The 16,490-nt window shown below is 43.4% G+C and overlaps 1 protein-coding gene across 1 annotated transcript in view; it reads right to left on the reverse strand.

The window, feature by feature from the left end:
* Positions 1-13,364, reverse strand: part of TRHDE (thyrotropin releasing hormone degrading enzyme) — a 210,068-nt gene extending 196,704 nt beyond the window's left edge. The window contains exons 1-2 of the mRNA XM_054631593.2: positions 11,745-13,364; positions 5,980-6,253 (exon numbers count right to left, since the gene is read on the reverse strand). Coding sequence (XP_054487568.1) covers positions 5,980-6,253; positions 11,745-12,562 — 1,092 coding nt within the window. The 5' untranslated portion in view covers positions 12,563-13,364. The remainder of the gene's footprint in view (positions 1-5,979; positions 6,254-11,744) is intronic.
* Between the last annotated feature and the right edge of the window lie 3,126 nt (positions 13,365-16,490).

Raw genomic sequence — 16,490 nt, forward strand, 5'->3', positions numbered from 1 at the left:
TGCATTATTGTAAGATTCATGGACATATAAGGATTAAATATTACAAGTCTGCATTGTACCAGGCTTCAGAATTATGCCTGGTGCTTCCTGTGTTAGCTGTTACCTGTTTATCAGATAAACGTGTGGCCTCCCAGTGGTAAGTGATGGGCTAACAAAAGTTACTTTGCAGGGCTTCAAAAGTAGAGCACAACTCTGGAGCTGGACTTAAATTCAGGCTGCAGAGGAAGAAAATTTTAATTGAAGACAAGTTCTACTTTTGATAGCATAACCATTCTGCTGTAACCAATATGCTCACCCACAAAGAATTATCTCACATATAATTGCTTCAATACTGATGAATAAATAATAACTGATGAAGAGACTTTGCTGGTAGTTACTACCATCAGCTGAAGAGAGGGCCTAAGGAAGAGCCTCAGGCCTTTAACCCAGGTAGTCATTAGCTGACAGAAATTGTATGGTCTTGAGGTCATTCTTGCTACTAGACAAAAGTATTAATACATTTTTTCAAATACAAAATAATTTTGTAAAAGCTACTAACTGAATTGCATAGTAAGTGCATAGTTATTTTAAACAAGACTGATATTTTCAGTTTTTTCTAGTCTCTAGCAAATGACAAAACTCACTGGGAAAAAGTTATTCTGCTGATCAACATCAGGTTTTTTCTTTTTCTTAGACTATTACTGAAAGTCAGGTCTTTAGTCTCCTCAGACTGATCACCACACTTCAAGTAAGGGAATGCCCAACACAGCTGTCCAGCTGGAAGCACTGTACTATATCCAGTAATCTTAAGGACATGAATAAAACCATGGTCCCATGCTTGAACTAAACGAACATGAGCTGCTGGACATGTACTGATCCTGATCTAAATCTGCTTATGTGACTCTGTTCACTAGCTCTTCCTGGAAAAAATAATTTTTCACTTTTGCAGAACAAGCAATTATTACTACACAGATCCCATTCTTGAGACCACTAGATCTTTCTTAGTTATATTAAGCCAAACTGAGTGAGACCCCCAGGCACATGTCTGAGAGAATTCAATGCCAGGACTTCTATACAGGCTCTCTGCAAGGCAGAAAGCACTACAGAAACACTAATTATCTCACTTTCCTTTAGCCAGATTATTAGAGCTCCTCCTCATTGGCCAGGGTAAGACTTAAATGTACTGTACAGCTTGTGAACATTAATTGCATCTTAGACAAAGCAATATCAAAACAAAAGCAGTGCAATAAAGGTTGACTTTATTCTGGTGTAATTCTAATAGTAAGAGCTTTCTTAGCCTTAAGGTCTTTGTATCATGACAAAGTACTCAGTGCTGATGGCACTACAAAAACACTTAATACAGCTGAAAACAAGACACAACTGGTCATAAAGGTCTCTTTAGAAAGGAACATGCATGGGTTCTGTCAGTGGAGGTCCTACCCTGAGCAGCTGAACCAGCTGTGATCAGGCAGACACTGCCAGTCCTGCAAAATGTGCTGCCACCATTGGAAGAGAAGCAGGGGTAAGAAAAGTGAAACCACGCAAAATTCTTCTTTGGGTACTGTCTTCCTTCAGCATTTCTCCTCCCACTCACCACCACCCAGCTAGATAGCCACTTTCTTTCACAGCTGCTCATCCCATCTGCTCTGGTACTGTCTGCACTTGTCTCTTTAACCCCTGCACCCACAGTTGCTCCTGACTTCACTTCTTTCCATACACTTTCTTTTTCTGTTTTGAGCAGATACTCCCCCAGACAAAAGAAACACTTTAGTGTTGCCAGTTGGCATTTTATTTCCATACCTATCTCCACATCCCATCCACAGCAAAAAGGAAGAATAGGAGAATATGAATCTCCCAGAAACATCTTTGCCAGCCATACATTCATCTCCACTGATACACTGTGTGCTCCCTCCTTCCACTAATTCAAAAAGAGAAAGAATTTACAGGAGGAAAAATGAATTAACTTATGAGACACTGAAAAGCCATGCAGGAAATAGCGAGTTTTCCATGTTCACCTGACAAAGGAATGAGAAACAGAGGGTTTGGAGAACAGAAGCACTAATCCAAGCAGGGGAAAAAATAAAGCAACAATAGTTGGAAAAGGCCTGGTGGATTGAAAGCACAAATAAAGACACCAATGAAGGAAAGAAACACAGAGATGATGTGACAGACGATACAATCCAACCAGCAATATTTTGCTTTTAAGAAGAAGTTCTTTGACAAAGAACTTATGATGCATGATTAGGAAATGCAAAATAAGACAGCAAGCATGTGGAGGTAAGTGGAGTTTTCCGGATTATTGTACTGTGCAAAGATGACAGTACCCAGATCCCATGATTTTCCCCAGCTGCAGCTGGTACAACTGCTAGAGCCATACACTGATCAGCTAAGCCTGCTTGCAAGGGCCCCCCTCCTACCTCAAAACAACATTACCTCAGGCATCACCCTCATAGAACCACACTGCTCCCTAGTCCATAGCAGCACAGATGACTGCACCTCTGTCCTTTACACAGGAATAAAGTCCCTGGAATAAAGGCAGTTGCTGTGATCTTCTGTAATCCCAGCTGAATCTGAACAAAATATTATATACCTGTAATACATATAAAAAATCGGGTCTGCCTTTAAATTACCTAATCTGGAAGGGATATGGACCAGACCCACATGGACTTAAGAGTTATGCTTGTGATAATGATTCACATCCACTATAGGATGCTCCTAAAAATAGCTGCTTGTCTTAATTCCCTTTTTCCAAATAATTTTAATGAAACACAAAACATCTTCATGCAAGAATTATATAGGCTTTAGCCACATAAGTATTTTGATTGGCTACCTAAGCTTTCCAAAAGGCAGTTTCCATATAAAACTTGACTTGTGTTGAATGCCATGCTTAAGTTTAAACTAATTTGGAGGTCAGTCACATTCTTTGAGAAAAAATGAAAAGTTAACATTTAAGCAATTTTGACTCAAAAATCTGCTTTTCATCTCACAGGTGGTTCTATTCCTCAGAGTTTATCTTCCTTTGACCACAGTACTTTATTAATACTGCTCAGCAGGAAAAGAAGTGAGATTATAATCATTAGCATGCTGTCAAAATTTGAAAGGACAGCGCACTCCCCCCAAAATGTTTTGTGAACTACAACGAGGTTCATAGAACTGCCAAAAGAAAAGCAGAAGTATATGCAAGCTGTGGTCTTTTAGGTGTCTACTAACAAATATAATACACACTGCATTAATTAAAATGAAGATTCACCAATACAAGAAATAGCCTATCAAGATGCTTCAGCTGAAGGTTTGGGTAATTTTCATGAAAATCCATTCATTTTTATATGCAAATTTACTTTAATTATACATTTAACTTAACTGCCATGGATATGGGGGTAACTTATTTTAGTAAAAAGTGGCTTTGAAGGAAACGAAGAAATTTGAAATTCCATGTGCAAGGATTCCAATGATTTCAAATTCACTCAGTAGCGTCCACGAACTCCTGGCATTGCAATATAAAAGACTCAAAAAGATGGATTACCTCAGCAATTCATCTGAAAGAATGCAGCTCTGAACTGAAGTACTTGCCATGAGTTCATACCTTAAAACACACTCTTTCAACAAAACTGAACCATGATAAAAGATGATCAGATCCCAAATGGAACTGAAAAACAGCAAGATATATTTAACCAATAACCCAGTGCAAACTACTTCCGTATTCCTGGGCGTTATTATACCTCTGTGATAAGGGCTTTATAAAAAAACAAGAGCTAAAACTCTAGACTAACCAAATAATTTCATAGGGTAACAGACTATCTCAATTTATGTAGGATTTTGGTCTCAAAGTTTTCCTTAAGATTAACGAAGATTAACCTACTAATTTTCATAATTGTTGCCAAAGTTCTGTCCAGTGGCACAAGCTGGTTGGATATACATGTGTATCTCCTACATATGCTGAACCAATAGACTCAAGCACAACTACAAGGCTCTAGTAATCAAAAATTCCTAACAAAAGAATACTTGGATTTTCTGTTCAGATTCCAGGTAAATCTAAAGTCTTGAAAGCAGTTTTGAAAAAAAAACACAAGAACAGCAGAAAGCTATCTGTTGTTCTACAAGACCTAAGTGTGCCTCTGTTTTCAAGGCATCAAATGTATTCAAGCAGCAAAAGTCTACAGGATATGAGCTCTAAACAATACTACAATAAAATGAGTTATGGAGGAAGTAGGTTGCATGTTTCAAATTGATGGTCCTGAGTTCCATCCCCAACCTTTCAACTATTTGGTTATGCCAATAGTGGTGATAAGACAAGGAGTAACAGTTTCAAAACAAAAGGGGGCAGGTTCCGATTAGGTGTTATGAAGAAATTCTTTACTCTGAGGGTGGTGAGATACTGGAACAGGTTGCTCAGAAAAGCTATGGATGACCCATGCCTGGAAGTGCTCAAGGCCAGGTTGGATGAGGTTTTTGAGTAACCTGGTCTAGTGGAAGGTATGCTTGCCTGTGGCAGGGGGGTTCAGAACTAGATGGTCTTTATGGTCCTTTCCAACCCAAACTGTTCTATGATCCTATGACTATTACATAAGTCTCAGCAGCTCCCATATTATTATAGGTTAAAGCACCTCAGGAGAACCACTTCCTAGTCATACTTCCTCCTTGTGTGGTGCCAGAGAGTACTGTCACAGTCTGCTGGTTACAGCAGAAATGGGCTGAAGAAAGGCCTCCAGTGTCCTACTCAACTGTTCCAATAACAAAAACAAGACTTATTCGTTGATCCCTTCAGGACAGCCTAAATGAGCCTAAATGAGCCTAAATGCCAGTGCTTCCCGGGTCTACCTTCCATCAGCACAGCCTCAAATCCATGCTAGGACTCTGGTAGCAGCACAAAAAGCTAGATCAGTGAACTGTTTTGGCTGAAAACTCACCACATTTTTAGTTATTTTTCAGGTCAGTTTTCAGCCAGATCATATGGCTGTACAGAGCTGATGGCTGGCACAAGGGAGGCCAAGAACACCTTTGGCTCAGAGAAGGTGGATCAGCTCCCTCCATTGCAGCACAATGCTCAGGCTGGCTCAAAGTGTCTAAGGAGATACTTCCTGATATGAACAGTCTGCAGCCCTTCCTCAAGCCCCCAGGCTACAGTACAAAATCATACAGCATTTGCTGAAGTATAAGGGGAACACTCCTTTGCTCAGGCTCACAGCTCAAACTGTTGTCTGGTCCTCTACTTCCAGAACTGGCTCTGTTTTGTTATTCACAGTAACTAAGTAGGAAGGCTTTCTCTGTATGTTCACCTGAAAAATCAAGATGACAGCGCTGTAAAATATTCTATTAAGCTGACAGCATTTCTCATGTATGTTTTGGCTTGTTATACAGTTCTGAGCTTGATATTTGTACACAAAACCAAAACTGACATAAATAAATAAAGGATTTTCTCTCTTGTTTTTTTTTCAAGGCATAACTCCTGGAATCCTGCCATAGTTGCAAAAAACACCTTCAGGAACTTAGGACTTCCATTAGCCTCAGGAAGCAGATAGGTTGCAAAGTCCTGTTCCTGGGCAAAAGATCTAAGAGAGAAATTACTATATCAGCCTTCTGAGCTACTATACAGTACACCAAGGGACACGACAGTAGTGAAGGAAGGAGACTGGAAACCTTACCAGTATTACCACTTTAATAATCTCATGAACACTGGTAATGAAAAGGCTACAGGAAAAACAAGAAAAAATTTCCCAAGAAAAACAAAGTGTAGTTTAACGGCATATTTAAAAGTTTAAAATTTCATCAGATAACCACACCTACCAAGCTAACCCTGTACAAAAGGCACAAGACAAACTAAAAATGTTAGACAAACCTCCAGGAAAGGTCCCAGACAATATATATAATCATTAAATAGACCAGCAAATTTTAAAAATATTAATCAAGAATATATTTTAAATATTTGCTGGTACAATCCCTTTACAAAAACAGAGGGTTTTCAAAGTAATGAAATGTTTTTGGTACATTAGAAATACTTACAACTACTCCACTCTTGGTGACAGTTTCCCGGTATGTAAAATTGCACACTGCCCAAGCCAGGTAATAGGTGGACATGAGAGGGGTCTGTGAAAAGTGATCTGTAACCCATCCATCTTCTTCAAAAACAGAAGTTTCAACTGGCATGTTGGACAAAGATAAGTAAGTAGCTTGATGTCTGATGCTGATTTTGAATGTGGCCTTGTAGATGGGCTCGTCAAAGCAAGGAAAGGCTTTTCTGGCATGAGTAGGAGAAAACTGTGTAACACCAAGAAACCTAGAAAAGCAGAAAACAAAAATGAAAATTGATTATTAATTGTGCCTAGCACTTGATTCACAGACATACCAAATCAGACAATGCTTGACCATTGTGGTTTAAAGGAGGAAATAATTACAACTGAAATACACAAAATATATAGTGTTTGAACACTGCTTCATCATTTTCTTACTACCTCTATTGCAATGCAATAGATACAAATTAATGGTCTACGAATTTCCTATAAATTTGTAGACACCACACTAACACTAAAGAAATCAACCCTCTCGCCTTGCATCAAACTTCAGGTTCTCGCAGTATTGTTCATCAATATGTGGGGAAAAAAGCAAGCCACTGTTGGCTACACAATGCAAAACAAGCACACTCAGTTCAAAGCAGGATTTAAGAGCCTTCAGGGAATTCACTCTGCCCTGAGGCACTGACAGGGCGCTTTACCTTTCTCTGGGCATGAGAACTTACGGTCACACAGCGCACTCAGGAGGGTCATTGTTTTCCACAGCTGATTACTTCTCTACCAGCTGCATGAAGGCCTGGGACAGAGTACTACATAGCACTGCTGTGTCTGTGCACCTCCAAAAAAACCATTCTGTGAGCTTAGCAGAATCACAAATGAAAGCAAATTATTAAACCTGCACAAAGTATTTCACCATTCTTCTACATGTGTTTTTTTTTTTTTCTGGTGTACTTTATAGAGAGCAAATTCATGTTCTCAGTTTATGGGCCAAATTTTGGAAAGATCTCTGAAGGAGGTAAAGGTATTTATTAAGCATGAATGGCAAGAATGGGAAGGCTTTAGCTTGACAATAAAACCTGTAACTTTTTTTTTTTTTTTTTTTTTGGAACTAAATAAATTTTGATCCAGATACAGAATAGGAAGCCTTCTGAATGGAGATATGTATTTACACATTCAGGAAAAACCCATGATCTTTTTATAGAAAAAAAGAAGCTAAACTTAAAAGGTTGAAATATGGAGTTTGGTAAGAGTATTTTCTGGAGACATGTAGAACAAGAAAATTACCATGGGCCAACCATGTAAATGTGAAGGTAGCATGCATGTAGGCTTTTTGATTCATGTCTCACCTTCCAAGGTTTCATCTGTGGAAATAACTGTGCAATTTTAGATACCAGGCAAACATTTATCAAGATTTTAGAGGCTGACTGTTATTCATCTGTTATTCCTCTGAGGGAAAAAGTGGGTGATATAGGTGATATGGGTGAATAGCTTTGATTTAATGAAAATGGTGGCACCTATTATTAATCAGTATATAACCATTAATCTGCAATATGATACTCTAACATTGACAAAACAAAAAAATGGGTACCCCATAGGGGAAAAAAAGTATCATTAACTTCTTCTAAAACTTTTTGGATTTTACACATATTTTGGAGGCAATGAAGAAATAATTTTATTGAAATGTTACACCTTTTTCTTGCTAGAGTGCCTGATAGAACTCGATATATGTTTTCAATAAGGATAACTTTTTTAAAACTTGAAAAAAATTTCCACCACTGAAGCAGTTACCATTGGTCTTCTTTCTAAAATAAAAAGCCTTTTTTGGCTAATAATTATTGAAGGTATTCACATTTTTCTTGCCTCATGACAAAACATGGATTATTAAAACCAGCATTTTGGATAAGATTGCTAAATCTAAAGTAAAAAGTTAGTGCCCGATATCTCAGTGTTAAACCAAAAAACTCCCATGTCAATGGATTTGTACTACTGCAACAAAGCCAAATCAGCCAATTAAATGAAGCAAAGCAACTTAATTTATATGCAAAGTATTTCAAGTGGACCTGATTCTGCATTCTAGGCACACTCTAAACAGCTACAGACATCAACAGAAGCTTCAAGTGAGCATGGAAAACTGTACTGGCCTGTTATTAACAAAGCAAGAATGATGAACTTTCCTCTGCAATTAACGATTTTAACGAGCTCCGACACACACGTAAATGTGTACTTAGGAAATATTGGTCATACTGTGATACCCTCTAAATAAGGAAGCTTTCCCTTGCCCCCTCTCCACATCTTCACGCCACTTCTCAGAGATCTTATCAGTCATCTTTTAATACATATTAGGCCACTGAAAGAATCCCTTCACCAGGCTAATAAACCCTGATAAACTCTTCATCTTCTGTGTTTTCACAGATAGACAGATATATCCACACAGACATAACTGGGCAAACACAGGGCAGTCAATATTTCATACTAAAAATACACCAACTACCAATAATAGTGATATCTACAGCATGTGCATTACTATCAAACATCGATTTGCTTGCTGTGCCATAAAGCAAAACAAACAAAATCTTAAAACTGCTTTAAAAAACCCCTAACCATTTAAAGAAAACAAACAAGCTAAACCCAAAACATTGTTTATCTATTTCACTCTGTGTTCAAGTAAAACAAGCAGACTTCTACAGCGTGCCAAAAGTGAAGGGCAGTTTGACTATTTCATCCTTCCCTTTACACAGCTCTCTGGATACCAACACTTTTACCTCCTGTTCCCAAAAATACCACCACAAAAGGTTGTACTTGAGGGCATGACGGGCTCACAGTCCTTCTTCTCAGAATACCCATGGCAGTAACTTGCAGGTGTTTTAATTCCATCTTGTCTATTAAAGGAAGATGTGTTTCCTCAATAACCTATTTTGACATCTTAGTTGTTAGAAGATTAAAGAATATGTCTTTGTTTTCTCTGTGTGAGAAAAGAATTTTTTTTTTCTTTTCACTTCCAAACTTTGATGTTCATTTATATTATGCCTGCATACTCCTCCTGTAGCTCTGTATTATATTTCTGTTGATTATTTTCAGTAAATTCTAGCACATAATGCAAAGTAAATTTGCAAAAATAAAAAGGCATATCACTTGCATTTTACATTTCAAGTACAGTAAGAAAGATTTCAGTCAGAAAATAAATACTTTAACATAGCTTTTACATTTCAGGCTGATTTACAACGATCACCCGTGAAGGCCAGAGAAACTAACTTTAGGGGAAAAAATCATAAAGTGAAGGCATTAGAATGTTTGTGATGCCTCACAGCAGAATTATTTGCTCCTCATGTACAACAAAAGTGAAAAATGATGGTTTGGACCCTTTTACAGCAAGTACTACTCCAATGAGGCTGATGTACTTTAATTGAATATAAAGTTGTCAAAAAATCAAAGCCCTGCTGGAACAGCAAGGTCTCCCAGAGCATGCAAGTCTGTCTTTCTATCATAATAGAAGCTGTCTGTGTTTGAGGACTAAAAACAGTTATATGTATCATATTAAAAAATGTATTATTAATCGGAATGCAAATTGTTACTGTAAGACTCTCTGATCAAAAAAGTTCCCTGGTTTAGAATGGGTATTATTCACTTTATACTATAGTGAGTCATTAAGCCTCTGACAGATGAAAAGGAAAAACACTTTTTCTATTTAACACCTTAAACTACAACCATGCAATGGCTACAGTTATAAAAATGTTTTACTGAAAGAAATATAAGTGAGGGGGTGTAAAGGAAAAACATGCCACTTATTTCAATATAGCAATGCTACCTTATGTAAGGTAAGTAATTTGCCCATGACTATACTTAATTGTATTAAAAACAAAGTAATTTATATCTGAAAAGTTACACACAGAGCACTGCGAAAAACATTTTACCATCACCTTCCACCCTGTGTCTTAAACTATCCTGATGACTGAAACAGTGAATAGACCTTTTTTTTTGTTGGTGATGGTTTCTAAATCTCAACTAGGGGATCAGTATTGAAGTGCAGTACAGTAGCTCTGGAGAAATGTCACTGCCACACCTATTTGACAGTTCAATTATTCCTACACAAAGTCAAAGTACACGAGAATAATAACTGCTTAAATAACTTCTCAGATTTGTAAAGTGAATTATACCCCCTGCTGTTAACAGTATTTTGTTTTCTGATTTGCCCATTTCAATACAGGTCTGTAAGAACTCCCTATTACCCCAACCATTCAGTCAACTGTGACAAAAGGCATTTTATCTGCATCTTTTCTTACAACTGTGCTTTTTCAAATTTCCTTTTTATTTCACTCTGATGACAAATTGTGAAAACTTTATTTCAATCCTGCTTGAGGTTCTAATATCAGGTTTTTGAAAATTGTCAGTAATCATAGTAATGAAAATATGTTTATATAAAAGGGCTTTTGACTTAATTGAGTTGGTGAGGATGCTTTTCATGTCTTAATATTTTTACCCAGTTCTACCAACTATAAGATCTTTGTTTCACTTAAATTGTTTCCACAATCTAAAACACTAAGATTCAGGAAAGAAAATCTGTCACTGCACAGATATTTCAAGAAAGGACAGCTTAAAAAGAATCCAATTCTAAAATTATAAACCGTGCCAGAACTATCAAGAAGTCCATCCTTGCCTTTCTTTTCCATTACAAAACCTCAATGTGGTTAGAAAACACCTTCTTTAAAAAGAAAGCCTCTGTAACTGAACGGGGCCCTCCACAGTAACCCTGCCCACCGCAACAAGGGCCCAGATAGGGACCCAAGGGGCTTTAACTACATGAGTAAATACAGATCAAGACTGAATCTTACTCTGCCCGCAAATGAATCAGGTTTGACAGGTCACAGGGTGTAAATCTGCCGCGACCCAGCTGTACTGTAAACGTGTTCAGCGTATGTGAAAACGCATCCCACCACGTTTTTTCCTTTACCAAACAGAATAAAAGCAAAAAAGCAAAACGGAAGTCTCGCTGCCCTACACGCTGCTATTTGTAACCTGACAAGGCTCTGTCATACGAGGGCACACGGCAGCCGAACACAGAGTCTTTGTGTGAAACAGACCCGGAGCCTCTGCCTTGCCAAGGACCTAGCGGACATTCTGCCTCACTGGTGGCACCCTTGCAAGTTTGCTCCTTGCCACCGCCCGTCCCCAAGCTGTGCCGGGGCATCTCCTGACCCGGCGGCCGCTCTCCGCAGCGCTCCCCGCGCAGGCGGGGCGTGCAGGCGGAGCGCTCCGCTCACCTGCGGCGGCCCCGGCTAACCCCGGCCCGGCCTCCGCACGGCCCCAGCCGCACCGCCCCGCAGCAGCTCCGCCCGCCCCCGCTCGGTCCCGCAGCCTCGGCCGCCCTCCAGCCGCTCTCACGGCTGTCTCACGGCACCGGCCGGTGGCTCGGAGCGGGCAAGGGCTCGCGGTCCCCGAGAACGCCCGCAGCTCTGCTCTGACAGCCGAGCCCTACGGAGATGACCAGAGAGAGGTGGCGGGGGGATGCGAGGCCTGGCCTGCGCTCAGCAGCCGGCCGGCCTTGGCGGCCGTTCCCCCGCCGTAGCCCCCTCACGGGCAGCCGGCCGAGCCCCGCACCCTTCGGCGGGACCGCCGGGGCCGAGCAGCGCGGAGTCAGCGGCACCACCCGCCTGGCGGCGCCGCGGCCGCCGGGTCCTAGCGCCGCCCTAGCCGAAGTTGGCGCGGGGGCCGCCAACTTCGGACAGAGTTGGGTTTGAGGCGACGCGGCCCGTCCGCTACCTTCGCTCGCCGTGGAGGACGTAGGAGCTCCGGAAAAAGCCCAGCAGCTCGTTCTCGATGAGGGCGTTGTAGATGATCTTAAGGTTGTAACTTCTCTGCACCTCCAGGCTGCGGTTGAGGACCACGACGAACACCTGGGTCTGGGGGTAGAAGAAGGTGCGGGCCACCCGCACTCCGCCGGCCAGCTTGTCCTCGGCCACGCGGACCGCCTCGATGTGCATGCGGTGGGCGTGCAGCACGATGTAGCGGCTGGCGTTACGCACCTCCAGCTGCACGTTCACCTCCCCGCTGAAGGTGAAGTTCTCCATGAAGGCGGTCAGCATCAGGTTGTAGTGCAGCGGCCGCAGGTGCCGCGGCAGCCGCGGCCGGGCCCAGGGCGGCAGCTCCCGCCGCCGCTGCCACTCCTCCTCCTCCTCCTCCTCCTCCTCTTCCTCCGCCGCTTCCCCGCCCCGCGCATCCTCCTCCGGCCGGCCGGGGGGTTGCCCCGCACCGTGCGGCTGCCGGGCTACCCCCGAGAGGCTCCCGTTGCCGCCGGCCCGCGGCGGACCGTCGGCGGCGGCGCCGCACTCCTCGAAGCGGACGCTGAGCAGCACGGCAATCATGGTCACTGCCAGCAGCGCTAGGATGGAGACAGCGAAGCCCAGCACCAGGCGCTTGTGCACGGCGATGTGCCGCTCCGTGGTGCGGGGTCTTGGCCCCGCCGCCTCGGCCCAAGGTCCCGGCGGCAGCCCCCGGCTGCCGTTCCGCAAGGCGGCCTCCTCCTCGATCATCATGGGGGTGACGGGCGGGCGCTTCTCACGCTTCTCCTCCAGGGCCATCACGGCAGCGCCGCCCCCGCCTCCCGCGGGGCCGCCGCCACCCGAGGGGGCCCCGACAGCATGGGAGACTCCGAGGCAGGGGGCCCTCGGCCCGCGTGGGACGCACGGTCTCTCACTTCCCAACGAGCCGCATCACCCTGGCCGCCGGGAGCCCCGCGTTGGAGCAGCCCTCAGAGAGGGGAACGGGACGAGGTCGGGTCGGGTCGGGTCGGGTCAGGCAAGAGGCGGCAGGCGCTCCCCGCCGTCCGGCCGCCGGGCCACGGCGCGCAGGCAACTTGTGCGGCTTCTGCGGGGCACTTCAGCACATGCCGCCGAGCGCACCTCGGCGCCAGGGGGGAGGGCTCTGCCGCCCCGGCCCCCCGCTAGCGCCGCCGTCCGCAGGGAGCTCTCTTTCCCCCGCGTCCCGAGCCGCCGAGGCCGGGGTCGGGCTCCTCGCCCGGCCCCGGCAGCGCCCGAGCCATGCGCGCCCCCGGGGCGCCGCCGCGCAGGTCGGCCCGTCCCAGCGGGACTCGCCCGGCACCGGGGGCGGTGGCACCGGACAGCGGCGCGGGCCGGGCCCGTCCTCCTCTTCCTGATAGCGGGTCAGGCTCCTGAGAGTCGCTCCTCTTATTTTCTCTTTCCTGTCTCCTGCAGGTACAGAGCAATCTCCCGGCTGGCTCGAGCAGAGGCGGCTATATATAGGCACCGGGGAGAGGCGAGGGAAGGGAAGGGAAAGGATGGGAAGGGGGGAGAGGCGGGCAAGCCCCGCCGCCCCTCGGCTTCAGCGGCTGCTCCGGCTGCCGGCGGTGACGGCGGCGCCCCGGGGGAGCGGGCGGGGGCGGGAGGCGGGGGCGACGCGGGGACGAGGGAGGCTTTTCTCCGGTGTGTCACACGCGGCGGCTCCGGGGGAGGTCGCTGAGGCGGCGAGGGAGCCCCGGCCGGGGCGGGCGGAGGGCGAGGGCCAGGCTGCGCCGGGAGTGGGGAGACTGCAAAGCCTCCGAGCCGCAGGACTGCCCGGGATTACACACGAATGCGTGTGCTCTCCACATAAATAGTGAATGCCCTTACTGTGCCATATTTATAGAGACTTAATAAAGAGCCGCCGACTACGTGTTTGAACGACAATAGTGCTGTCATACTAACGTGAGGATGGAGCTCAGAAAAGGATAAATACTCCTACTTAAATCGATAGGATTAATATGCCCGGGAAAAAATCGCGCCGTAAGCGTTGGCTGGTACTTTCAGAAATCCCCCTGCCGTAACTCCGCGGCCCCAGGACTTTCTCTCTTACTCTCCTTCTGTCAGTGCTGAACCCCCACCCCTCAGCTGGAGGGATTTAAAGATGTGTTAAATGCTGCCTGCGATAATACAGCAACACTTGGCTTGAGTACCCCCAGGAGTGAGTCCCTGTCTGGAAAGCCGAATCAGCCTACTTTTTCCACCTGCACCCAAACTTTTGTACATAGGATCTGCAAACACACAGAATTAATATATACAGCAAGGATCTAGATCAATGTCTGAGAGCATCTCTGTTCCCCTTATTTTGCTTGCATACTTCAAAAACTATCTCTGTTCATTTTCTCTTTTGAAGCTCTTCAGCTCCAATCTTGTAAGCAGTCACAGATGTGTCTATCTTTGGCATTCAATCCTGTGGAATCTATGGGAATATATGCTGTACATCAAGTTAAATGCATACATAACAATTCACAGGATAAAGGCCTTACTTTCCATAGTGAAAAGAACAAAAAATAAAAATCAAGTCCTGCACTTCTTTCATAAGCAAAGCAAATCTGAAGAGTTTCATTAAATGTGATATATTAGCCATTTTACTTCAAGAGGAAATGCCTAATCTTTCTTTGTCCTGAATCTTTGACATCTTCAAGAAGTGTTACATCACTTTGCATACTGTTGCAGAATACAAATGATCATTTATTGACACTTAAACCAGATTAAGGATTACCAGTTTCAGTATAAGGAGTTTGCTAGCTTCCTTATATATTCCTATAGAAGGATTGTGTTCAGGTCTAGACAGTAGTCTCTGGAAAGAAATGAGTCTTTATCTTGCATCACAGTCTAAAAAAGGTTTTTAATCTTAACAATTTTTAATTAGAGGTATGTTGATACACTTGCTCATTGTGTTTGTATGTCCTAGGAGGACTAAGATTTTGCTCAATAATTAGTGTTGCCCTGTGTTTCCTGTGGTGATATTTGGCTGCCCACCTGTTAGAACAGGTCAAAGAACAGAAACATTTTATTATCCAAAAAGAGCCTTCATTATTTGTTGACTGAAGTTTGAAGCAGAAAGGTAGAAAACTATTGCTATGTGATTTGGAAAAAAAAAAAAAGAAACTGACATGGCAAAAAATAACATCCAAAGCTACAGGTTTAAAATGTCAGTTTCTATATGTTTCATTAAACCCTTTAAAAGTGGGCACAAAAGGAAGTGCCTGAGTGCTTTTAAGATTTTGTGTGCAGGCTGTCAGTATCAGGCATTAGTAAAATAGGCAGTGTTTTCCTCTGTCGCTCTCTGAACTGCACTTTCAGTTATGTTTGTTCTTGTCAGCAGTGCAGGGAGATGTTCAGGCAAAGATGTAATTCAAGAGTAGAAGTAACCTGGAATAAAGTGGTACATTATGCCCTATTTATAAACAGTTCTGACTTTTAATAATTTTAATTAAATACAGTTCGATAGTTACAAATTTCACAGGTTAAGGTTTTTGTGAAGCCTTTTCAGAAAAGCAGTGAGTAGCAGGTAGTTGAGCTAACCAGGTCTGTCACTTTTAGAGAGGGAGATACAAGTGTGTGTGTGTGTGTGAGAACACAGGAACATCATTCTGGCCATCTTGATGTACAGATAACAAATACATAACTCTCCAGGCTGAAATCTTCCAAGCCCTGCCAAGGAAGTCAGTCATGCAATTTAGCTTCAACAATAATAGGCTATAAATTGTAGGGTCAGTATGAGAGAGGGTATGTAAAAGGTTTAAGTTGCATCCTTATGAGGAGCCATGAGGCTGATTCCTTTTAAGCCAAGTTGGAATAGCACTCCAAAAACTGGCACAAGGCATGAGTGGTGGGAGTTAAGGCTGTCTAGATTCACCTCCAAATTTCATCATTGCAGAAACAAAGTATTGAGAGGTTTGCAACCCCTCCTCTTTGGGCTTGTCAGTCTGGAGACTTACAATAAGAAGGTGCAGCTAGGTATTGTGTTAAATAGCTCATGAGCCTTGACTCATCCATCATTCTGAAACTTCATATTACCAGATTAACCTCTTCTTCATATTAGTAATGACAGGTTTCTAAAATATAGCTTGACCAGATACAGGTCAAAGAAGGTATTAACTTGGTAATTTGTTCTCAAATGCTACTCTCTGCAAGTAGTTTAGTGTACAGACTGTTACATATAGCCATTTTGCTGAAGAAAATACAAAGGCATGCAGCTCCCAAAAAAACTTGTGTGTACATCTGGGAAAAATTCTTGTTTTTTCATTTGTCCACGGTTATAAACATAGACATGGATTTCATGGGGTTTGCCTCTGAAGCTTGCAACTCCTTTGGTCTTTCTGCAAAGGCTCTTTGAAAATATACCAGATCATGGATCATTTTTTCCAGCAAAGTCCTGATATTGACTTCCTGTTGTTCAAAACTTCCCCTAGGCCATCAACATCTTGTATGCAATCTCATTTTATGAGCTTATAGCCTAGGTTTTCAGGTACTCATACAAAATAAAAGAGAATGTCTCACCTTAACTGAATTTCTATGGAGATGGCCCTACCTAGACAAGTATCAGAAGAAACATGGATAAACTTCAGATAGCACAATTTCCAATTCTATACCAGCTTATAGCATGGCTCCCAAAGAGCTGATGAGGGACCTACATAAAGCTGTAGTTTATGTTACATTAAGATTGCACACAACACCTCTCAGTATTCACACTGGTGCTTTACAG

This window comes from Agelaius phoeniceus, chromosome 5 (genome assembly GCF_051311805.1).
Source record: "Agelaius phoeniceus isolate bAgePho1 chromosome 5, bAgePho1.hap1, whole genome shotgun sequence".
Classification (NCBI taxonomy): Eukaryota; Metazoa; Chordata; class Aves; order Passeriformes; family Icteridae; genus Agelaius; species Agelaius phoeniceus.